The sequence below is a fragment of the Corythoichthys intestinalis genome, chromosome 9 (assembly GCF_030265065.1).
Source record: "Corythoichthys intestinalis isolate RoL2023-P3 chromosome 9, ASM3026506v1, whole genome shotgun sequence".
Lineage (NCBI taxonomy): Eukaryota > Metazoa > Chordata > Actinopteri > Syngnathiformes > Syngnathidae > Corythoichthys > Corythoichthys intestinalis.
This window is the reverse complement of record NC_080403.1, coordinates 36,890,512-36,916,841: the sequence shown is the minus strand read 5'-3', so window position 1 is coordinate 36,916,841 and position 26,330 is coordinate 36,890,512. Positions and strand designations below refer to the sequence as shown.

The following is a 26,330-nucleotide window of genomic DNA, read 5'->3' as shown; positions in this document are numbered from 1 at the left end:
TGTGGTCGTAAATCGTCAATCACGTGGCAGTCCTGCCCTGAAGAACACCCGTTTCCTGCGTAAATGTTATTTATAAAACAATTAGGCTACGAAGATGAGCTAAAACATGAGAGCACACCATTTGAAACCTTGTTTCATCAGTTACAATATTGTGATGTGTGTAGTAATTATACAAAATTTACAGAACACTCAAATGATCAGACAATTTTTTATTTCAAAACAGGATGTTACAAACGTGAACAAATTGTTAGCGTTTAGCACAAAAATCTATTAGCATGGCTTGTTTAGCGGCTTTAAAGTAATTCACAACTGTAGAGAGAGAGAGATCCGGCCCCCCAAAAGTTCCTTGTTAAGATTGTGTTTGCCATATATGCAAATTGTAACACAAAATCCCAATCTGCAGAAGTTCCCATTCTTAAGTGCTGATGCAATAAACCAGAGATTCTCTTTAAAATATATGCAGCTTCTATCTCGCATATATTACTAAACCATGTCTACTTCAAACTCCATTCAACATTATTATTCATGTATTCAAAAAAACCCATGGAGAAAAGCTGAACAGACATGTACTTGTTCTACACGCTCTCTAGAGATGGAACACAACCTGTCAATCAAATGAATGTCTGAAATAATCCATTATTCCAAAGGTAGGGCCAGGTCAGCCAGATCACACATGCATAAGCTGTTTTTTCTTATCTACTGTATATATACATATCATATATATTTAATACATACAGCCATACAAAATATAAAAATATGCGAAGCCTCATTTACAACCATATTTACACCGACTTCCTTAACTTAAGTGAAATTATTAGTTCGTTTAGCTATGTACATACTGTGAACCAAATACAAAAGCACAGCCTATTCTATAACCATATCACATCATGAAAAGCTAAACCGTACCAAACAGGCAATATGCATGGAAAAAATTGCACAGCAGCTTTTGGAAGGGGGGATTAATAAATTTATATATGATGGATTGGATGAAACTGCATGAAAAGAAATTATTCAAAACACATGCAAACACTGCTGTGTTTTCACTGTTCACCGACTGCAGTTTGCTACTGACTATTGATCCACAACTCTATAAAAGAACTTAGTCCATCTGTTCTCCAGATACAAGCTGGAGCGGACATCAAACTGTTACGAAATAATGCAGTTCTTGCTTTTCCGTCGTTTGTGCGTGCTCAACTGTGCACTTCTGTTGCTTCCTCCCATCCCTGTGCTGTACTTGTGGACAAGCTCCTGATTGCTAAGGTAGCGCATCTGGAGGGGTCTGGGTATCGGCTCACCAAGGAAGTAACCTTCGTCTTCGGATTCCGATGAAGAAGAACAGGTGGAACACCAGTCATCTTCATAGTCATCCCATGTGTACTGATTCAAGCCTGTGTGCCGTCCGGCTGCAGGGTTCTGGAGTGTGAGGTCAGATGTCGTTCTGGGGCACTGTCTAAACAGTTGAGGCTGGTATCTCCCTCCTCCGACTCCAAAGTGGTCTCTGGCGCTCCTTGGTAGGGGGAAGCGATCGTAGTCCTCTCGAACGTAAAGTTGCGGTCTTTCTTGAGGTCTCACCCGGTGCTCTGCTACCAGGTTGAGAGCGTTCTCTGAACGCGAACGTCTGGATCTTCTGGAGCGGTGGTGATGGTGCCTACGTCTCTGAGGAGTTTCCTCAGGAACGTCAATTCTAACACTTGCTCCTCTCGCATTACGACCGACGCCGCCACTCACTCTGCGTTCACTTATGGGTGGTAGGCGAGCAGCGTTGGCACTGCTCACCAAACCCATCCTGTCTTCCTCCTGGTAGGTGAATCCAGATGGTAAATGAGTTGCATTTCTGCCAACTCCTATTCCAGATGTATCACAGTACTGCAACTGGTACTGAGAGGACCTAGAGGGGTTTATTTCCATGTAGGGTTGACCTCCATTGACACTATGAAGGGAGTCGGAGCTCCGGAATTGAACAGAGGAGTTAAGGGTGTCCATGTTGCTTTTCTCTGAGACGTTCATTCCAGAATCTTTGCTCAGATCAGGCATGGAGAAATGAGACAGGTGTTCCTGTCGCTTTCCGCCTCCTTCAGCTGAGTTGCCTGTGAGGGATGAGAATTGCGAGGTCATTTCAGTGTAGCAAGCTAAAATGGAGATCATGCCAATACCCACCTGTAGTGTTGGACAGGGCCAAGGACTCCATGGATCCTCTCGGGGTCTGTTCCAATGGGGTCAGTTGCTCGGTGAAGTTAAGTGCGTTGATGGGGTTCCTGCTTCTGGCCACATGGGGGGCTGGCGGAGGGGCTGAGTCTCTGTCCTTCTGAAAGCCATGCAAACTGATGGAGCGCTTGTCTGTGGAGAAGCTGCTGTTATGCTGCGTGAGCTGAGAAACCTCAGTGAAACTCTTCTGGGTCCTCAGCTTTGGAGGATAGTAATCATCTGGAGCTGGCTGTTGGAACCACATCTCATTCAGAGAGTGACCCTTCAGAGCAGACATCGGTGGTCTCTTTAGACCGCCGTTCTCCTTGATCCTAGGGTCCTGTTGTTGATTGTTCTGTGCAGTGCAGGGAGGGTTACAGGCTGTTCTGACATTGCACTGGCTGAGGAGCTGCAGAGGACAGGGGTTAGTCGTCGGATCAGGAGGGGATTCAAATTTGTTCTGGTTCTGCCAGGTAGGTGGATCGCGTGTCAAACTTGCGGTCTGGCTGGAGAGACTCAGTAAGTCCATTTGTAAAGACAACGGGTCCACCTCACCAGATAACGTCTCTGTCTGTCCACCACCACCACTCTTTGGTGCCTTGGAGCTACGCCTGGACTCTCTGGTGGAGCGAGCACTTTGAAAGGCAGAATCGGAGGAGTCCGAGCCGTTGGGCTCCTCGCCCAAACTGCAAGAGCGGGAGCAAAAGATTTGCCCCTGCTTGGGCAAGAAAGGTCGACCCAAAAGGGAGCGTTTGCAGCGGGCACAACAAAAGCAACTATCAGAGGCATGCCAATGTTGCCCATCATACGTCATTTGGCCCTGGTCAATACCTGCAGGGGAAGATTACATTGGTTATAAAGTTCAATTCCAAGACAAGCACTCAAAAAGGCTGCATTTTAAAAGTAAATTCATTAAAACGTTAAGTAGAGAAAAGTAGCACGAAGTGTATTTTGAGCAAAACAGCAAGAGACTAATTAAAACTGAACTCTGGGGCAATCTTAAATGGAACTTTACCAATGATGAATAAAAACATTTTTCATTGTGATTATATTGTATTAGCAGCCACAAAGTGAATCAATATTATTTAGTGTGTAATGGCTGCCAGATGTTTTTCGAGCAACAGTTTTGTCATAGTTTCAGGATTGCCTATTACATTATCAGATGACAGCATTTGTTTTGAATTCATTTGAATTTAGTGCTGGCTTTAGTCTCTCATTGCCTGGATCTCATCATTCAAATTTGTGGGTCTTGTGGAGAAAAGGCCTTTTTTTCGTGCAGATCGACCTATTTAAAAGAAAGTAAAAGGCTCGAAACAGTGGGTGTGTGACAGCGCTGCGTACCAATATGTTCTCCACAGGAATCACAGTACTCGGCGTAGAGGGATTCAAAGCAGGAGCAACAGTACGGTCTTCCCTCCTTCATGATGTAGCGTTGGCCCCCCAGCACAGTCTCGCACTCAAAACAGCAAAAGTGCTTCATGTGCCAGTGACGTCCCTCCGCTTCAGTGCACTCGTCTGCCAAGATGATCTGAGAAGGAACAGATGAGATCTGTTCACTACAAGGCCCACAGAGGTAAAACCTCAGTTGGGATGTCGCTGACAAGTTGACAAGGTGAAGTCTGTTTTTCCAACAAACGTGCTTTCCATTTCAGCAGCACAATACAGTTACCGTAATTTTCGGACTAAAAGCGGCCACTCGATTTTCCTTCATTTTGAATCCTGTAACTTATAGTCCAGTGCGGCTTATTTGTTGATTTATTTGGGTTAATAGGCAACACATCCCTCCTAGAATGCATTGCAGCACTACAGATGTAAATAACAAGCAAAATTCATGTTCTGTGCCAATTATTTATTCAGTTACTGTTCCAGTTTTTCCATTATTGCTTGTTATTGTATTTGGTAACACTTTATTCGACAGCGTCAAGACCGTCATAATTATAACAGTACACCATCATGGGCATTATTGAATGCTTAAGACAGATGTCATCCAATCAAAAGTGAGATAATTTGCCAAATGACACTAAATGACATCTGTTATCAGAATTCATTAAGGCTCGTGACAGTGTCATGTCATAATTATGATTGTCTAATGACAGTCTCAAGGCGACACTGTCAAATAAAAGTATTACAAAATACCATAACTAGCGCTTAATGAAACAACTGGAACAGTAACTGAATAAATAATTAGCACAGAACATGAATTTTGATCGATATTTGAATGAATGAATGAATGAATGAAATATTTATTGTCATCCTCATCGGTATCATTGACAATTACAAAATGTGATATGATTTGCCCGAAGGAACCGAAGAAGACAAAGGCAGACGGGAGGATGCATATGCTTATCAGTTTCCCGTCCCCCATTCCCCTATGTATATTTATGGCGGAAAACACTCAGGTGACCTGAAGTTCCGTTCTAAGACCCCCAATTTGGCCAAATTTCAAAATTGTCCAATATGCATGTGTGATGCGTCATTGGAAAGCTTAAAATCTCTATTTTCTGGGGGAAGAAAAATTTTGAAAAGAGGGTATTTCTTGACACCTTAAAAGTAGGTCAAATCAGGTAAGTGAAAAACAGACATTTTTGAGACCTTTGAAATTTTCTTTAGTTTCTCATTTTAAAAAAAGGTTTTGGACACCCACCTGGAACATAATAAATAACGAACACTTCAAGATGGCCCCCCCTTTGTCTACTCAAGTTTTTGATAATCAATAAAGATGCACTAAGACATGTGGGTGGATGTACAACAATAAAGGAAATTGGTGTGCGACCAAATGTAGATTTAATTTAGCCCTGTGTTTTATTTTGTAAATAAACATGGCTAAACAGGGGTTGGTTGTATAGTTAATGATAACTACCGGTATACTGCATACATTTTTTTGATTTTTGATTTTAGGGGTTAAATTCCAATACCATAATATTTTAATTTTTGCAGTGGGCTTTTAAATGTTTTTTTTTTTTTTTTTTTTTAATTATATTAAAGAATGTGAATGCGAGATACTGAGAATAAAAGGCTCCATATGCATAAAGGGAACATATAAATGTGAGTACATAACACTTGTATTTAGCCTTGAAGCTTAAGACCTAGACTTTATGATTTAAGCATCTAAAGTATCAAATACATCGATATCATCCCATAATAAGCAATCCAAACGGCAACAAGGGTCGAAAAGATAATGGATAGCACGCAACTTAGCCTGCTGTGTCCATATTTCTCGCACTAGCGTTCGACTGCAATGTACATCTTTTGTGGCTTTCCGGTAACTTGAGGTGCAAGAATGAGCGAGCATCATTAAAGACACGCTGATTTTACCAAGATATCAGCTCATACTTACCTTGTTTCAATCCCAAAACTCAGTGTAACATGTATCACAGAGTGTCAAGGCACAGCTGTGAATGGCCACAGCCGGACGTTGTGGCGATTTTATGAGTGAAACACGGTAATATAACAAGGGTCGCGACACGGACGTCATGGACAAGAAGGAGTATTTACCCTTTTAAACACTTTTTTTCTTTAATTTTTCTTCGTTTGAATCGATTATTTATCATCGAAAATATCGGGGAAAATGCGACAGTCACCCAAAAAAAATACAGTTAAGTGCTAGTTATGAGGTAGATACATGTATCCGTGACCCATTTAAAGACACTATTTTTTTCATTGTGACGTAATTTGTTTAAAAGTTTAAAATATGCGAGTGCATAATTCAGGGTACCCGCGGGTTATCAAAAGTATTAAAAAGGCATTGAATTTAGTTTTCCATTATTAAAGGTATTAAAAGTATTATATTAGCTGTCGTAAATCTGGAATTTTTTCACCGTGGTTTTAATTTTCAAGAACATCTCAGTGCAACCTAAATTATATCCGTGACGAAGTTTTTTTTTATATATATTTTTTTAATCCATAACGAAGATGACGCGTAGAATTTTTACGATGCACTGCACCTCATGCGTGCGCGCCGTTAGCATCAACGTCACAACAATAGGCAATCGCACAGTACCAGGCCCGGAGTGGCTAATCGGGAGAACCGGGACAGTTCCCGGTGGGCCGGCCTGACGTTTGGGCCGGTCGTAATACACATTTTTAACGAAGCTTTCAGTTAAACTATTTACTAACGGCATCATGCAACCCCGCTTTGCGCGATAAATTGTGGCCCTTCTAGCATTCCGTAGTTTGAAATTCGATACCCCACAACAAGCTCCTTCTCATTCTCCAATGCCGCCAGCTCTGCCTCTGGGAAAGAGTATCATAATAGACCCTACTCACCTACGTCACAAAATGACGTGTCGCTGTATCCGGCCGCCATATTGTCCGTATTTTTTAGACTTATTCTCATTGTTTTCAATTAGTCGTGCAAGTTATAGAGCAATTCATGGAAGCCCCGGTGTTATCTGACACTGTAAACTCATTGGATGCGTTGCATAAAAGGCGTTATGTGGAAAAGCTTCAGTTTATCCATTCGCCAGATCCATATTTGATGCCTAAATCGATGTTTTTCGACACGCTGTCTTCGCCGTCTTTGCCTGACATCTGCTAGCTACCCTGATATTTACAACTATCTTGTCCACACAAAGTCAGCCTATTCTCACGAAAGTTTGAAAAATTTTAAGAGCATGGAGGTTTATAAATACTTCGTTGCTGGTTGGGTGAAACAGGTCCTCGTCCACGAAAATTCGGCAGGAATCTATCTTGTGCTCGGGAAGGTGAGTTACGAAATTTTCAATTCAAAATCTTTTGTTCTTGCTAACATCCACTGTCAAGTCTAATGTATTTCATGTCATTTGTCAATGGAGCTAGGGCTTTTAATGTTTATATGGTTTAGCGATAGCACTCTCACGACATACATATATAATATGTAATAAATATGAAGTGCGATAGCACTACTCCAGATTGTCCCTAGTTGAATTTATTTTTTGGCTTTTGACCTCAATAGTGAAATTGTAAATTAATTGTATGACAACTGTCTGATTATCCCCTTATAATTATATATTTTCAGGTAGTTCATTCACAACGTCTGAGTGTATGTTGTCGGCGATTAGCCTAGCAATGATTTTAAATTGTGGTTGTCAGCCCAAAACCCTCTAAATATATATTAAATGCATCTTACCAGATATAAAATGACTACTACATAATCTGTGGTAGTCGTTTGGAGCCCAGTTTTCTCGTCGAATTGCAGCAGTCAATCTCGGTCTCCTCTCCGGGTCTCTCGGAATACGGTAAAACTTCAAGTCTCTCCGTCTATCTTCTCTGTTTTTGCAACCGACCGCCACACACGTCTTCACCATTTTGATTATTAATGTTAACGAGCAGAAAAACACGCCATAATAGGAGGAATATACGAAGCGCTAATGCATTAACATGACGAGTATACGGACAACATGGCGCGGGGGCGTGGCTGTGATGTCACGTGAGTAGGGTCTATATCAGCCTGTTGACTTGATTCTAGAAAAACTTAATTTTGGGTTTTAATGGCCGAAATGGGGCACGTTGAGGCAGTATGACAAGCGTGAACACGTCTGGCTGTTGGCGCGACCCATTATCGTTGTTTTTGAGTATGTTTGGATAAAAGTACAGCGATAAACCGTAAATGAACATGCAGAATGAAATATTTTTCATGAGAGCACCACTAAAACTTCCACCATGGAGGCTCCAGGCACTATTTTTGGGCACAAAGATGGAGGATTGGAGTGAAATCCACGTTCTCAGGCAAAACATAAGTTGGGCATTTTAAACCAAAACATTGCACTCTGAGGTGGATTGATGAGCGTGAACTACCCTGAAATACACAGGTGTCTGAACTGTATAAGTGCATTGGGAAACAGCCGTTTTGGTGAGTTCAATTATTCTTTCAATCAATCATTCAATCTTTCACATTTAATTGCGGTAATTTTATGTCATGAATAATATGAAAACACTCATAAGTAATGATATATTACATTAATTTTTTATTTATTTAAACTATATACAGTACGCCCCCAAAATTTAGAATATCAAGTAAAAGTTTTATTTTGGTAGATTAAACCAACAAAATTGAGTATGTCAATTTGCATGTACCACAAACCAAAAAAAAAAAAAAAATGATGAAAAGCTTCAGTTTTGTTGACACATGCCACATGTGTAATTCAAAACACCTGCAAAAGGTTCCTCATTCTTTAAAAAGTCAGTCTAATATACAGTGCCTTGCAAAAGTATTCGGCCCCCTTGAACCTTGCAACCTTTTGCCACATTTCAGGCTTCAAACATAAAGATATAAAATTTTAATTTTTTGTCAAGAATCAACAACAAGTGGGACACAATCGTGAAGTGGAACAAAATTTATTGGATAATTTAAACTTTTTTAACAAATAAAAAACTGAAAAGTGGGGCGTGCAATATTATTCGGCCCCCTTGCATTAATACTTTGTAGCGCCACCTTTTGCTCCAATTACAGCTGCAAGTCGCTTGGGGTATGTTTCTATCAGTTTTGCACATCGAGAGACTGACATTCTTGCCCATTCTTCCTTGCAAAACAGCTCGAGCTCAGTGAGGTTGGATGGAGAGTGTTTGTGAACAGCAGTCTTCAGCTCTTTCCACAGATTCTCGATTGGATTCAGGTCTGGACTTTGACTTGGCCATTCTAACACCTGGATACGTTTATTTTTGAACCATTCCATTGTAGATTTGGCTTTATGTTTTGGATCATTGTCCTGTTGGAAGATAAGTCTCCGTCCCAGTCTCAGGTCTTGTGCAGATACCAACAGGTTTTCTTCCAGAATGTTCCTGTATTTGGCTGCATCCATCTTCCCGTCAATTTTAACCATCTTCCCTGTCCCTGCTGAAGAAAAGCAGGCCCAAACCATGATGCTGCCACCACCATGTTTGACAGTGGGGATGGTGTGTTCAGGGTGATGAGCTGTGTTGCTTTTACGCCAAACATATCGTTTTGCATTGTGGCCAAAAAGTTCAATTTTGGTTTCATCTGACCAGAGCACCTTCTTCCACATGTTTGGTGTGTCTCCCAGGTGGCTTGTGGGAAACTTTAAACGAGACTTTTTATGGATATCTTTGAGAAATGGCTTTCTTCTTGCCACTCTTCCATAAAGGCCAGATTTGTGCAGTGTACGACTGATTGTTGTCCTATGGACAGACTCTCCCACCTCAGCTGTAGATCTCTGCAGTTCATCCAGAGTGATCATGGCCCTCTTGGCTGCATCTCTGATCAGTTTTCTCCTTGTTTGAGAAGAAAGTTTGGAAGGACGGCCGGGTCTTGGTAGATTTGCAGTGGTATGATGCTCCTTCCATTTCAATATGATGGCTTGCACAGTGCTCCTTGAGATGTTTAAAGCTTGGGAAATCTTTTTGTATCCAAATCCGGCTTTAAACTTCTCCACAACAGTATCTCGGACCTGCCTGGTGTGTTCCTTGGTTTTCATAATGCTCTCTGCACTTTAAACAGAACCCTGAGACTATCACAGAGCAAGTGCATTTATACGGAGACTTGATTACACACATTTGGATTCTATTTATCATCATCGGTCATTTAGGACAACATTGGATCATTCAGAGATCCTCACTGAACTTCTGGAGTGAGTTTGCTGCACTTAAAGTAAAGGGGCCGAATAATATTGCACGCCCCACTTTTCAGTTTTTTATTTGTTAAAAAAGTTTAAATTATCCAATAAATGTTGTTCCACTTCACGATTGTGTCCCACTTGTTGTTGATTCTTGACAAAAAAATTAAATTTCATATCTTTATGTTTGAAGCCTGAAATGTGGCGAAAGGTTGCAAGATTCAAGGGGGCCGAATACTTTTGCAAGGCACTGTAAGATAAAATTATAGCTAGTACCCCAAAAATAAAATGGTAACTTCACACAGAACCTGCGCTTGAGCCCTTGATCTCAGAACTGTCAGTAGACATGCTCTTCCTCTGTGCCTCCCTTTTTACAAGTTATTTGGGGAAAATTCATATTTGATTCATCTTTACAAGTGTAAAGGAAAACTCTTTTCTTGTTTCTAATGAGGCTTAAATTTGATGAACTCCTGTGCTAAGAGGTGTATTTAGAAATTGAAATATATAATTTATGCATTTTAAAAAATCGCAAGTTTACTATTGACAGCATGCGATTAGTCGCGATTTTAAAAAATTAATCGCTTGACAGCATGATTATTATTACAATATTTTAATAAGGTAGGTCATGACATAAAGACGGCCGGTCTGTGGCACAAAACTTCTTGTTTTAATTGTATCTTCAATAAATGTGCATTCTTTTGTCAAACACACTTAGTAACTGAGTTTAAATTTGATGTTCAGTGCTTTATTTTTTAATATGATTAAATATTATCTAAATAATGGGTGCGAGAAAAGTATTAATTTTCAGTTGAAATGGCATTAAAAAAGGTCTTAAAAGTCTTGAATTTAGATTTATCAATCCTGGGGGGACCAAGTAATTTCTGTACGAGCCATTGTCCTGGTCCCTAGCCCATCTGTTTCAAACACCAGGGCCAGGGAAATGTACCAGATAAGGAATTTCACAGTCGTCAAATCAAGTGAGATTTAGGTGCCATGTGTGACCAAGTCTGGAATGAATTGAAGTGCTTCTTTATTTAGTTACTCCAGGCTGGTTCCTTCATGTTGTTAGTAATCATTGTTTGTCATGTCTGTTGCTGAATTTCTGAAGCATGGCAGTTGAATTAGCTGGTAATAATTCATGCTTTGGTCCAGACAACAAGGCAGCAGGCAAGTTTGATTTTACTGTACAGTGTCTTTTTCATTATCCTACTGTGGAGAAAGGGATAACATTTAATACACCTTCAAAGCACTTATAGTGCGTGACACAAGAATGGGAGTGTGTGCCGTCCACAACTCGGAGGCTATTTGAAACTGCAAAGATGGGGGTTCGCATTGGTAATGCATTTGTGATACAATTCAACTGAATAATGACGAGTTCCAGACGCTTGCCTCTGGTTATGTAGCAAATACAACACAATGGCAAAGAAGGGAACACTATTAAGTTCTCGAAAATATGGTTTTATGGTTCATTTTGAAAAGATGATTGATGATGAAAACATTGTGAGTAGTCATGGACAATCATGTGATGTTTAATTAAATTATCTCATTTTACAGCCCTTACTGTGTATTTTAAGAAGGTAGAGTGTTAGTGTCCTCATTTAGAGAGGGAAATTTATGATAATAGCGCAGAGATTTATTAGAGCTGAAGAAAATGTATCAAGTTTAAAAGCGTGAGTGCGCGTGTGAGTGAGTAAAACCAGTGAGCATCATATGACAGTAGTTTAGTGCATACTTAAGCAATGTGCAGAGAGTGTGTGCGTGTGTGTGTTAATCATGGTGAAGTGTCAGCACATGATTATCCACATGCAGACTTGCTCATGACTGGCGTCTACCTCATCACAAGCTGTGCAGCGCGGTTTCAGCCTCTCCGCATGGTGCCGGCCGCAGTAGATCTTCCCGTCTTGGTAGAAGTAGATGAGGTCCACCAGGAGTTCTTTGCACATGCTGCACACGAAGCAAGCCGGGTGCCAACACAAGGCGTGTCCGGCGCGAGATGCAAACACCGCAATGTCACCACCATTTATCTGCCCGCCACACTGAAAACAGATGGACGAGAAGATGCAGTTTTATCCCAATATGTTCGCTGTACATACACATGGTATACATTATGAGTGAGAACCTCTTGTTACCTCATGATACGATACGATTTGCTATACAAAGCTCACAAAACGATGATCTGACGACATGGCGATACAACGATTATCGATACATTGGTCAGGAAATCATTCTAGGATACTCTACAAACAACTAATAAACAGAAAAACAAGCTTCTGCTGTGAATTGGAATAAGTATCACTTGTAGACGTCCAATCCATTTGAACTGGGAGGGTGGCAGCGAGTGAACATTCGTTCATTCGCTGCCATCCCTCCCACTTCAAACGGACTGAACGTCTAAGGCCGTCACTGGCAGCCAATGCCAGGCAATGAAGTAATTTTGGGCCATTTAAGGTGATTTACCTGTTGATTTTCAGTTACTTGTTGACTTTGGGGTATTTTATGGGTCACTTCCTTTTTATTTTGAGTTCCAGAACAGGAAGTGACCTGATAACAGTGTTGGGCACATTACTTTAAAAAAGTAATTATTTATAGTTACGCACTACTTCTTTTAAAAAATAACTTAGTAACTGAATAACTTTATAGTAAAAGTACCTACTTACCAGGGAAAGTAACTATTTCCGTTACTTTAAAAAGAAGTTGTTGTATGTCAAAGAATTTGAAGTTTTCTGAGCAGTATTCGAGTCAGTTGAATAGAGAAGAACAGACTGGTAGTTGTGTTATAGAACCTTGTAATATTTATTGCACCTCACCAGCAACAGATTTATCCTACACTAGAAGTGCAACAAAAATAAAGAGTAAACAATATAAAAAAATAACAATCAGCAGTAAACAATATAAAGTGAGTTTAATAAATTAAATCTAACTCTCACAACCTGAGACAACTGGTCAAGTAGACATAGCCTACTGTACTTCAAGTATTTTGATTTGAAAGAGTGTTTATATCTCCACCTCGTAAAGGACAAATTTTCCTCTGAATGCTCAGCCATCATATCCCTCCCCTCTGCATCTGTTTTGCGTGTCTGTGTTTGCCGCACGCGCTGTTCCGGTTTGTGTGTGAAAACACCGGCTCTGATTGGCTTACCATGACACATGACTCTAACCCTCAGCCAATCACAATCACTTCCATCGCATCTATCCAGGGGGTGCATTCAGGTAGCCTCGTTCCCCTATTCCTCCCGTCACCCTCAAAGCGTCTGCTGTCCTCAAGATGGAAGCAGCATTCATTTCAGCATACATTTCTGTGTCCCCACATGATTATAGTCCCTTAGTCTCCCTGAGTAAATGCATTCGTCAAATCAATGAATGGATGTGCCAGAATTTTCTCCAGTTAAATGTGGAGAAGTCAGAGGTGATCATTTTTGGGCCAAAAAAGGAAAGGTCAAAGATAAGCAGCCAACTTAGCACAATGTCACTTACAGCTACAAATCAAGTCAGAAACCTTGGCGTAATTATTGACTCAGACCTAAAATTTGATAGCCATCTAAAGTCCGTCACTAAATCCGCTTATTACCACCTAAAAAATATAACCAGAATTAAGGGGCTTCTGACTCAACAAGACATGGAAAAACTTATGCATGCATTCATTTTCAGCAGATTGGACTACTGCAACGGTATATTTACAGGTCTTGATAAAAAATCAGTCAGGAAGCTGCAGCTAGTACAGAATGCTGCAGCCAGAGTCCTCACAAATACAAGGAAGCTGGACCACATTACAGTACACCGGTTTTGAAATCGCTACACTGGCTTCCAGTGAGTCAAAGGATAGACTATAAAATACTACTGCTCGTCTACAAAACACTTAATGGCCCTGGACCAAAATATATGCTTGACTTGTTAGATTCCTATGAGACATCTGGACCCCTAAGGTCATCTGGAAGGGGTCTTCTGCATGTTCCAAGAACAAGAACCAAGCAGGGTGAGGCAGCATTTAGTTATTATGCTCCTCACCTCTGGAACAAGTTACCCGATAAGCCTGAACGATATATCGTTTAAACATCACCATCGCGATGTGCGTGTGCGCAATAGTCCCATCGCAAGCACGTGCGATTGTTTTTCTTTTTTTTTATCCACATACGCCTCACTTTCTGGTCTGCGCACAGCCTCCTACCCTCCCTCTCCCAGGCTTTTGATCCTCTCAGTCACTGCAGCACAACAATGGCTTTGATCTGGCCAAAGAAGCAGACTTCACACGGGCATCTGTCAATCATCGTTTAACTTGTTGAAAGGAAGCGGCGCTGGAATGAATGTGTGTACTGTGGGGACGTTGGAGACATTTAAATGCCAGAAGTGATCATGAGGAGTTTGAAATTTCTACATGTCACTTCAACGGTCACAGCTAGATAGATAGATAAACAGAAGCATTTAATAAAGCCAAGCATTTATCTGCTACAGTACTTTATTCTTGTTCAAAAATGATTTGGTTGGACAGTTATGTTTAAAACTTATCATCATTATGAAATTTGAAGTGCTTAAAAACCATTTATTTATATACATTTTTTAAATCACTTTGGGGGGGGGAAGTTGGGGGGGGGAGAAAAAAACATGTCTTATACACGGTGACCCAAAAAAAAGTTTACACTGCCATAATACAACTTAAATGCCATGTTTATTCATCTTAGAATTAGAATTGAATCACAAATTATACATTATTGTAAAGAACATGTACAGTACACTCTATTTTTCAATGTGTCCTCCCTTAAGTGTCACAACAGCCTCCAGGCGCCTGCGGAACGCTTCTTTATGTAGGATGCTGTCATCTTTTCCCAAGATCTAACAATGGACCTCTCCAAGGCTGCCACAGAAGTTTGTGGCTTCTTACAGGCACTGTCCTCCACAGTTGCCCATATGCTATAATCCAGGGGATTGAGATCTGGACTCTGGGGTGGCCACATATCACCTTGTCAATCAACTTTTTGGTCCGCACAGATCGGCACTTCCAGACCCAGGTTTTCGTGAGGCCGTTCCAATATCTTTCAGCTTCTTATAACTTTGTAGACTGCACATCTGGATATTCTCAGATTTGCTGCAATCTCAGTAGGTGTCAGACCGGCACGCAGCAATTCAGGTACAGCTAAAGTTTTCTTCATTTTCAGCAGAAGCACAGGAATTGTAGAGACGAGAGATTACCAGCTGCATTGAGTGACCTTAATGAATCACTTACGCATGACAACCTATTTAGATATGTTTCAATGGCTTTTAAACAAGCAGTCAACTGAGTGTAAACTTTTTTTTGGGTCAACCTGTATGTATCTCTTTCCAATGCTAAATCTGAATAAATACATTGGGCACAAAAAACACACAAAAAAAAAAATTAAAATGGGGGGGTGGGCTACTTCGCGGTTTTTCACTTATCGCGGCGGGTTCTGGTCCCCATTAACCGCGAAAAACAAGGGATGACTGTACACTGTGGTGATCTAAAGTCTTTCCAAACAGCTATTTAAGTCATCTTGTGAAAATATCTTGAAAAAATATATATATGAATTTTTTTTAATATCGCAATATAATATCGCAAAATATCGCAAACCCAAAAAAAAATCGCAGCAATAGTTTTTCCCAATATCGTTCAGGCCTATTACCCGAACGTCTGAAGTATGCTCAAACTGTTAGCTCCTTTAAATCAGGGCTAAAAACACTTTTGTTTGGCACTGCATATCCATAACTGTCTATATATTTCAACCTACCTGCCTTCTATTCCTCTTGTGCTTATCTCCATTGCTGATTTCAATGATTATTAGTAGTAGTAGTTTTTGCTTTATTTTTATTTTTGTTTTATTTTTATTTATTTATTTTTATTCTGTGATTAAATGCGATCATTTGTCTTGGTTTTTACGTTGTGTTGATTTAAATGTGATTTTTTTATGGTCTTCATGTGATGTAAAGCACTTTGAGTTGCCTTGTGTTGAATTGTGCTATATAAATAAATTTGCCTTGCCTTGCCTTGTCATTCTTGCTGGCTGACAATGGGGGATGGGAACGAGGCTAGCAATCAGGTGCAGCAAACACAGAAACGTTAGCAAGCTTTGGAAAGCATTGTCTAATTGAATGAGCAGGGACAAACAGCCTGGAGTCATAAGAAGTACGTGCTGTAATATTCTGATACAGAATTATCCGAGGCACTATTGTTTTGCTCATATGATGCGGGAGTGAGTTAGAGACACGGCCTGCCGAGAGCCGTACGTTTGTGTTAATGTTGAAGTTATATGTGCTATTAAAGAAACAGAGTGCCAGCACATCCTGTGTGGTATATCTTTGCTAAGAAAAAGCACAAAACAAAAAACGTGCGCTATTCTCGAACCGGAACGCACCCAAAGTCTTGGATGACAAATAAACAGAGATGAGTAGACTCGTTACGGCTGGTAGTTTCTTCAATTTATTCAGAGTAAGTAACGCACCGCTTTTGACCGTCAGTAACGGTAACGGCGGAAGAAATAATTAGATTACCCCGTAACTGAAAAAATCACTCCGTTATGTAACGGCGTTATTTATAACGGCGTTATTCCCAACACTGCCTGGGAATCACCCGAATGAATAGGCAGTGACTCAACCTCAACAGGAAATAACGTGAAAATGAGCAAGTGACCTGTAAATGCCCCGAAAATCGGACAGAATGACTGCGAATGCTCTGGTTTCGAATTAGTGCTGCAACGATTAATCGATTACCTTGAGTATTCGATTAGAAAAAAAGATTCAAATTAAATTTTGCTGCTTCGAGTATTCGTTTAAATTAAAGTGGCGTTCTAATTGTTTGTTTTGAAAGTGTTTGCATTTTTTTTTTTTACTGGTTTGGGTGGATACACGGCCCTCGAGTCTTACCTCATTTCACATGTCTGAATCCATCTGCTCCCTGTTAAGACCAGCATAAGCTAAGTTTTTGTTTGAGCTAATGATTTTTTTGAAAGCATTCTTAATTTAGATTAAAGGTATATTTAGCCATTCTTGGTGGGAATATGTGTCTGAGCCATTTGTTAAGAGCATTGTAAAAAAAAGCGTTAGCATTTTATAGCATTTAAGCTAGCGGACTTTTGCGATGTAAAATAGCCAATTGTTCTTTTGTTGTACATAGTGAGACTCAGCTCAGGTATTTTAATTTTTTATGTTCCTTATTGGATTACTCGATTATTCAAACTAAATATTTCATCGATTAATCGACTACTAAAATAATCGATAGCTGCAGCCCTATTTCGAGTGAACAGACGTTCCCAGTCTAAATGGATTGGGCGTCGAGCACCGTCAATGGCAGCCTTAGAGTTACCTGAGACACTATTATGGTGGAAGATTTTGGTAGCAACTTGTTGGTCCCTTTACATTGTCACCTCTTTAAAACGATATCTCAATTTTTGGCAGAAGCATATCGATAACCTTTTGGGATACAAAGTATCACGATCAAACACCATTTCGATATTTTGTCACACCCCTAGTATACATAACGTAAGGGTGTTTCTTATATTTTGCCCTAAAGGAAAATATCATCAATGCCCTCAGTATGAGACATTGCAGTTTGAAATAATTAACATAATGTTAAATGAATTAGTCAATGTTCATCATTATTCTTGGCAACCAATGGACAGATGAGCCTAATTTAGTGTCTAATGAAAGCTTGGCAGCTGAAAGTTAAATAATTTGGAAAATGAATCTGTCAATCAATATAGTAATTTTTCAAACAAAAGACATTTTTGCTCCATAAAAATGATGAATGGCAGGAGAACATTCAATATTGGACCACTGCGGTCCAGCCAGTACTCTAACAATGACATTCATAGATCAAAGGTGCTTTGAAATAGCCCCATTTCTCCTTTAAGTGATCAAATCGCTCTCCAATCAAGCTGCTGTTGTGCAGCATTACACAGTCACAGATCACCTTCATCTTCGAACCGATGCTATAACGGAGGGTAAAGGTTGGTGATATGCGGAATAACTTTCTGCGACAGTGCCATTACACAATCCTTTCTAGTCGTTGCAGTCCACTTTCAAAGCTCTTTATCGTTCTATGTATTTTTCATGAAAACTCAAATGAAAAAATGTGCTTACACATGTGACCTTCAACGTCAGAGGAATTGGAATGGTGAACACTGGTGGGGCAAAAGGGAAAAAACGAAAGGGGAGAGATATATGGATGGAAGACAGATCTGCACATAGGAGTCAAGGTAGAGGAGTTGGCGTGATAAACAAGAAGGAAAGTGAAGGAGGAGGGGTCAAAGTTCAGGAGGGAAAAGTAGATTTAGAGGAGCACGATGGATAGAAGATGGTGACAAGGGGAGGGTTACAATCAGTCTGTCTAACACGAACAAGGCTTACAGCTGCATGGAGGCAGTTGAGAAGGATGGGCTTTAATCAATACACACTCAACAGTCTTATCCTTCATGTACGTGCTCTGTGTGCTTATGCCAATATCTGATGAGAAAATGTGAAACAAAAGCTTTCAACCAAATGTTCATCGGAGGCTCCAACAGGACATATATTGGATCCACTCTTCATCTGAATGCTGTGCATATGTTACAATAATTGGCAGGATTTTACTTCTCAATGAGTCCTACAAGGTTCGTGTGACAATTATGATTTGTTGAATCACGCCCCAATCTAATGTGGCTAAAAATCAGACTAGGGCTGCAGCTATCGAATATTTTAGTAATCGAGTAATCGACTGAAAATTCTATCGATTAATCGAGTAATTGGATAAAACAAATATATTTTTAGATAAAGAGCAATTATAAATATACATGAGAAAACAAGACATTTCATCTAATCTTGAACCATTTTCAGTCAATCAATGTCTTTATTTTCGATGTATATTGTTGAAAACAGCCAACAATTGCATCTCAGATGTAACTAGAATAAAAAAAGACTAATTCACTGCTTTCACTCAAAAAATCTTTAGATCTTATTAAAAAAGAAGAAGAAGAAAAAAAAAAATATATATATATATATATATATATGTATAAATGCCGTTACGCTTGATAACACACATTACTTAAAAGTTAAGATTTTTTCCCCACATGTTTCAATTGAATTTCTATTTGAAAACACACCTGGTCACTCTTTCTTACCCACCATAACCCCTAGCTGTCATATTTTTACTTCTTTTTATTGTGCTTTTAATTTTTTATCCTTTTAATACCTTTTTATCGTACTGTGATTCCATGTCTCTTGTGAAGCGTCTTTGTGTGTTTGAAAAGCGCTCTAGAAATAAAATGTATTATTATTATTATTTGTGTCAAGCCATTTTTAAGTTCTTGTTAAGTTTTAAGTTAGTCTAAACTGTAAGTCCTGATAGGATTTTGAGTTTTTGCAGTGTTCAAAATAAATGTATGATACAGGCTGTATTGGAGCACATTAGGGACCAGTGCTACTTGGTGTTTTATCCAGCAATGACTACTGAGCTAAAATTGATAGTTAGCATTATTGAGTTTTTATTTTACACCCTCATCACTCCACAACACTATGTTATATTAAAGCCTGTATGTAAGACACGTTAGCCACACATCGAAAGTGGTCCTAATTATTAGAAACCTAGCCCTCCGCAGGGCTAACGTTACTTGAGCTTGTGACAGTAACGTTAATCGTATTTATTAGCGCTTAGCGCTCTTTATTAGCGCTTAGCGCTTTACTGCTTTAAGATGGCGGCTGTTTGCTAACGCTGCCCAGACGCGGCCGAGTCTGTCATTAAGCATCTAGTTCAACATACATGTGATCTCTATGAGACTCATCAGACGCTACCTGCCACCAACGTAACATCATGCGGGCTAGTATTTAGCAACGTCGGCGTCGTTTGTAGCAGCTGTCGGCTGGAGTAAGTTTTTTTTTTGCTTCTTTCTCTACGCACGTGACATCAGCGCGCTGTCCCGCATTAAAAGCAGTCCGAGCAAAACGTGATGCTTAGAGCTGTCAAAATAAACGATTATTCGAGGTGAATAAAATTACTCGGATCAGTTTTTAAACTCGAGTTACTCGAGTTGCTCGAGTATTCGTTTCAGCTCTAAATCAGACGCACAGAGTACAGTATCTGCCAATAAAAGTACAGCGAGAACATTTAGCCTGTCAATGCACGCTTGACGTCGGTGAAATGTAATGACGAGTGTCATACTGTATAATACATAAAAGTGACCAGACAACATAAACTAGGAATAGGGCTGCAGCTATTGATTAATCTACCAACTAGCCAGTTCGAATAATCGAGTAATTTGATTAAGAACATTTAATGCATTGCAGAATAAATTTTAGGAGCTGTAAAACAAAGTCTTGCAAAGATAGCACTTTCAAAAGAGCATTAAATGCGAATACAAAATAAAATTTCTGAGTGTTTCTTCAAATTATGCAAAATTGCACTTTCATTTAAAAAATAAAATACCCGAGCTTGGCCTCAAACGGTATAAAATAAATAAATGAGGCTCTAAGTACAACAAAGGAACAATTGGCTAACTTGCATAGCAAGTCCGCTAGCTTAAATGCAATAAAATGCTATTTTTTTTTTCTTTTAATGCTTTTAACAAATTGTTCAAACACATATTCCCACAAAAATGGATAAGTATACCTATAAACTAAATTACGAATGCATAAAAAAACATTTAAACAAACAATCAACAATCAAACATTTTTAATGTTGCCACTAGAGGGCCGAGAATTCACCCAAATCAATAAAACTAAATGCAAACACTTGCAAAACAAACCATTACAACATAATTCTAATTAAATGAATACTTGAAACAGCAAAATTTGTTTCAAAACTTTTTTTCCTAATTGAATTACTCGAGTTAATCGGTTACTTGTTGTAGCACTAATTAGGAAGGCAAACACAAATTGTTTTAACAGTAAACTAGAGGACCACTCAGAGAGCAGACCTTTGCCTAAGCAGCCAAATTCAGACTCTCCATATTTCTGACCGCAGTGACCTTTGACCTCATTACCCCCAAATTTTAATCACCTCTTCAGCTTCATATAAAAAATATATCCTCTTTGTTTAATAATAATCCCTTTATTCATTTTTGAGTTATCTTCAACACAAACATACAGACGCACATACGGGACTGAATACATAGCCTCTGCTCTCTGTAGGTTTCACATACTGGGTGAGGTAATTAACCTATTCATATATGCATTAAAATATAAAGTGGGTGTAGCATTCATATTGTGGTTTCAAAAGGCCACTTCAAGAGTGTAAAGTATGTGGATGAAACCTTAAATATTGGATGAGGCACTGCGGCAAGTTTTCCCGCAAGAATTTTGATGAGGCTGAAACTGACACAAGCCCCACAGGCATCATGTTTTAAGACTCAGCTGAGATGACAGTAAGACGACTGACACACTAACACATATACAAAATAACATTGATAAATTGACACAAAAAATACAAAACCCGCATTATAAAGTACATGTTTAAACACACTGAATATAAGAACTCTTGACAAGTTTGCCTTCATTAAGAATTTTGACACTGACATAGAGGTATTGCATGTATTTTAAATGACCTTGAGCTGATGGCCTATATTGCGCTTAGTTCTCTTGACAAATTCTTTGCCCAATAATTATAGAATGGTTTGGAATGGCAGAGGCCGCTCGGCCGACAGCTTGTCGCACATCCTACCGCCGGGAGAGCACTATACTCGGCTTTTTCCCCTCTTCATGTGCCCGACGTTCTGTCAAATTTTTCTACCGATCAGAAATTGCAACTTTGAGTTAAAAATAGCCGCGAATACAGCGATTACAAAGTAAAAGCTACAAACTTTCTTTAAATAAAGGACTACTTACGTTTGATTATGGATGGGCACATAAAAAGCTCTCCTCATACACATTAGCTGCACATGTTAGCTGCAAAACAACTGCAGCCGCTCGCCTATGACTCTCTCTGGCTGTTTATGACTTCGCCGTGTAGTAAAGCATTATTTTGCCATATTCCTGTTGACCATTTGGCAGCTACACGCTCCTCAGACGTCGGCCGGTTTGTTCAGCGGTCATTGTCCAGCTGCTTCCTCGGCGAGCTCTCCTGTATGTAGTAGCGGTGAAATGAGCTGTAAATTGCTCTCTGCCGGGCGGTTTGCCGATCGGCGAAGACAATCAACAACCCAGTTGTCATGTGAAACGATCTGGGCTAATTATGTTTGATTTTCCGCTTCAAAGACTTTGAAACATCACTCGGTTCGGGTAAGCATGTCGGCTAGTTGTCACGCCTCTTGGTTTGTTTACATTTTCCGGAGCCGGCGAAGGGAAATGACATAAGCCCGATTTACGTGGCATAAACTATCGTTCGGGAGGTGCGACAGTAAAGGTGAAGTCGACAGTTTTGACCATTATGGAGTAATTTTGCCATGTCGTCTTGAATAAATGCATTTTTATTATTTCATATTCCATTTTGCACAAGACTGCTATTTGTCATGATAATGCCATTTATTTAGCTATTGGGGAAAAAAAATACTTGGATAAAAATAATATCCTGTAAAAATATTGGCGTAGAGAGACTGAAACAATGACATTTTGCGGCTCTCTTCGTCGTGTTTTCCTCGTTGTGAATAATTCCCCCTCAATGGGCTGCATACTAAATCAGATGAAATTGTGACTCCGCTGATGTCATCCACCTGTTGGGGACGCTAGAGCCCCATAATGCTAGGCGTGGCTAACCGGCAAATTAAAAGACTATTTTCTCGTCTTCTGTGCTTTGCTAAATTGTTTAGACGAATCGTCTCAAAATACGATTCTAATTCACGTAATAATCCTATTTTAGACTTTTTTTCTCCTGTCGTACACACTTTAAGTGGCATATCTCTGGCCCATATGTAACATACTGTACATTGCTTCATGTTCTCAGGACCTTCAAACTGCTAGCTCTCTATTCCTTATGTCTGTCACATGAATCACGGTCATGCCACATCCTTGACCTTTCATTGCTACATCAATCAGAAAGGATATTTAAAAGAGTGATGATTTCCATCATCAATAGTTTCAATGTATGGTATTAACTTAATGTATGAATATAACAAATATATAAAATATATATATATTTTTTAAATGTCTACCTGTTCACAGATGGCACCCGTCATCGTGACAGGAAAAGGCCGGACATTGCCACGGCCAAGGTTTTCCCGTTTCCGTTGGTTACTGAAGAGCTTCAGCTCCCGCTTCTCCTCATCGTCCAAACTGTTGCAGTAACGCACCTGAACATGGAACAAAAGCTCATTGAGAACAAGCCAGAAGGGAAGGCTAATTAAATTGGGCTTTTTGAAAACTGAACAAAATTTATTAAAAAAAATCCAGTGTTGTTTTCGTCAACGATGATGATAACGCAAATATTTCGTCGACGAAAAATTTTTCGTGACAATGACGAGAAGATAACAAGCTAAAAATGTGTTTTGGGAGATTAAAACATAACGAAACAAATGCCAGTTTTCGTCTGATGAGACGAAAATGATACTAAAATGCCCCATCGTTTACATCACATGACGACTTTTTATGTGTAGTTAGCCTGCATCGTAGCAGTATCTGGTTGTGTCCCTCATGTGACGTGCTGCGCCCCCCCCCTGCCAACTCACCAGTGTCCTCTCCAGGCTTGCTTGTTTTGAAACAAACTTGTTAAGATTTGTTTTCTTATCTTGCTTTAGCCTTTAAAGGTCTGTGCTGAGTGATCATCACACACTAAACGTAACTCGTAGCTTTAGCATAGCATTCATGTTCGCGTTACCGTTAGGCTAATGCTAACAGGGAGCGTCCTCTTAAACTCTCGGGCAAATTAAAAAAAAAAAAATATATATATATATATATATATATATATATTTTAAATACATACAGTTTGTGGCGTCCAAGTGGATATAATTAATTGAAAATAATGAACTTTTTTCCTGGTGACTGTGTATTACCACCAAGTTGGCGTTGTCCTTGTAGACTCTACAGTATGTGCTCGTCTATCTATGTTCATGTGAAATTGTTGAAAACCTTTATTTATTTATTTAATTATGTTTGGACTAAAACTTTGGAATTTTACAGACGATAACATTTCGACTAAAACTAGACGAAATTCGTCTGAGTTTTCGTCACAAAAATTACACGAAGACAAGAAGTGGCTAGAGTAGCCAAAAATTTTACTCAAGTAAGAGTAGCCTTACTTCAAAATTAGAATACTCTAGTAAAAGTAAGAGCAGTCATACAAAAAATGTACTCAAGTACAAGTAAAAAAAGTATTCAGTGAAAAGAATACTCAAGTAATGAGTAACGTTGTGAGTAACTGCTTATTTTTGTTTGATTTTTTTGTAAACAGTTATTTTTTTTCTCTCAGCACAAACCTATCTATATGAACTGTTGTTATAATGATATTGTACAATAACCCATTACATAACCGCATTAAGCCAAAGAAATACAAAAAAAAAAAAAAAAAAAATCATTGAATTTGTCGCATTATTCATCCAAAGAGCATGAGTGCCCTCGAGTTGAGAAAATAGTACCTAGTATGAATAGTGAATACAGTAGTTCCTTCGTAGTTACTATTATAAAATCAAAAGGATCATATCTCCGGTTTTCCGTGGTCAATCGGTGCCGAATAAAAACAAGGAGAGAGGTTTAAATCCGCACTTTCTAGTCATGTTGAAGACAGCGGTCTATGTCAAATACTTCACTTTTAACTGTACTTTAAAGATGCCACATGATTGAACAAGCTGGCGTGACCAGAGAACAGCAAGCTTGCGTCAGATTGGTGTAATGGAGTCATGTGATTATTGTTATGACGTCAAATTGAAATGAATAAAGTATGACTAAGACTAATAAAGTTTTATCGTCCAAAAGACTAAGACGAAAATTAAAAGGGTTGCCCAAAAACAACACTGCAAGAATGGTTATATTATGTACTTTTCAAATAATAATCCTATTAATCCATCTCTCACAAGTCTGTAAAACCAATTTAGTACAGTTAAGTAAAATTCAATGGCCCAATTTTCAATTATAGTCTAGTTAACATACTTGAGATTTACTACGCAGCAATGCAAACAAAGATTTCACAAGCCACCTTTTATTAATGGAATTTCTGTTTTCTCTCCTTTGCCCTGAAGGAGGGAGGACTGGGAAGATGGATGGAAACAAATGAAGGTAATGGGGAAGGGGGGGGCTCAGTTTGGTCTCTCACCTCATTGTCGTGGGGTGGCAGCTGATGGAGGAGTTGTTTGATTCTGTATTTCTCTCCCGGACTATTAACGTAGGGCACCTTGTCCTCAGGGAGGGAGCTGTAGTACTGGTGGACCTGACAGAGACACATGAGAGGATGGATTTGGATGTTAGAAGCCATATTAAGCATTTGCATGACAGAAATATTTATCATTAAATAGAGGACAGCTTTCACTTTGGCCATTATTCATAACTTACTGGAAACCCCCCATTGTTCGCGTGTAGAATCTACCTGGCCCATTTTGAGCAAACCTGGTGGTCGTAGGTGTCCATTAATTTATGGGGCAGATTTCATCAACCCTAGTAAAAATTCGATTTTACTAAATGGTCAGCTCTTTCCTGACATACCTTTTTGCAATTACATGGTTGGCTGCATGAGCTGCTACTTCTTTTATTTTTTTGCCTCACTTACATTGAGTCCAAAAATAATTTTGACCAGTAGAGGACTCGCACACGCGCACAAACACACACAGCTGGAATTACTTTGATTTATGGGACATAAGCAAAGATTTAATGAAACCTTGCCTTTCTGTTTCTTCACATGGACAAGGGAATGCATTAATGAGTTGTCACATGCGCGTGCACTCACACACGTGGATAAGAAGTGATTAACACATATGCATGTAGAAATGTGTGCACTCAAGAAACAAGTGTACAAGAGCAGGATTAATGTTATTCTGTCCATTCCAAATTACCAAGACATTCTTTGCATTGCAAAGGCAGACAATGAATGTCATCCCCCAGTTATTTATGGTAGTCTTGCTATTGCGCTGTAACAGGGGGTCGAGGTATGATGGAGGTCGGGCACTCAAACATGAATGTAAGTGGATGTGGGGGCGATCATGAAAACGACAGAATTTAAAACACAGCCTCTAGAACAAAGGTAAACTACAGGCGAAATAAAAAAACAGTCAAATACTGCAAGTATGTACATACAATAAGCGTCTCAGTTGCTTTTTTTGTTGTTGTTGTTGTTGTTGTTGTTGCAAAGACTCGTGAAGCAAATCATTAAAATGAAAATGTGATCAATACCATTGACTGGGTCAGGACAATTTCAACAACCCATCTGTCAGATGAATAGATCTGCGGACTAGGTGCTATCAGCTTTGTCCTTGGCAATAACACATTGTCTGTCGCGCGCACACATTTTGACCACACCTAAACTGTTCTTACACTATTTCTGAAAATCTCGTCCAGTTGACAGGGAATCCCTTTCCTCGGAAAGGAAAGACAGGGCATTTCCTTTATTTAGACTTCTACAAGCACGTTTACTGTTCAGATAGATTAATAGCATGTGACTCTTGTCGGAAACGTAACCAGATTCCCATTGTTTGCTTTTGTTGCCATTAACTGTTTTTGCACACGGACTAAAAAGGTGTGTCCAGCATCAAGGCACAGGATATA

The 26,330-nt window shown here is 39.4% G+C and overlaps 1 protein-coding gene across 2 annotated transcripts in view; it reads right to left on the bottom strand.

Moving 5' to 3' along the window:
- Positions 1-201: 201 nt before the first annotated feature.
- The window catches only part of prickle2b (prickle homolog 2b), a 192,281-nt gene continuing 166,152 nt past the window's right edge, over positions 202-26,330 (bottom strand). For both annotated transcript variants that reach the window (XM_057846143.1, XM_057846144.1), the window contains 6 exons: positions 24,889-25,002; positions 22,796-22,933; positions 11,567-11,770; positions 3,526-3,712; positions 2,158-3,015; positions 202-2,087 (listed from right to left, as the gene is read on the bottom strand). In XM_057846143.1, the coding sequence (XP_057702126.1) occupies positions 1,147-2,087; positions 2,158-3,015; positions 3,526-3,712; positions 11,567-11,770; positions 22,796-22,933; positions 24,889-25,002 (2,442 nt within the window). In that variant the 3' untranslated portion in view covers positions 202-1,146. The remainder of the gene's footprint in view (positions 2,088-2,157; positions 3,016-3,525; positions 3,713-11,566; positions 11,771-22,795; positions 22,934-24,888; positions 25,003-26,330) is intronic.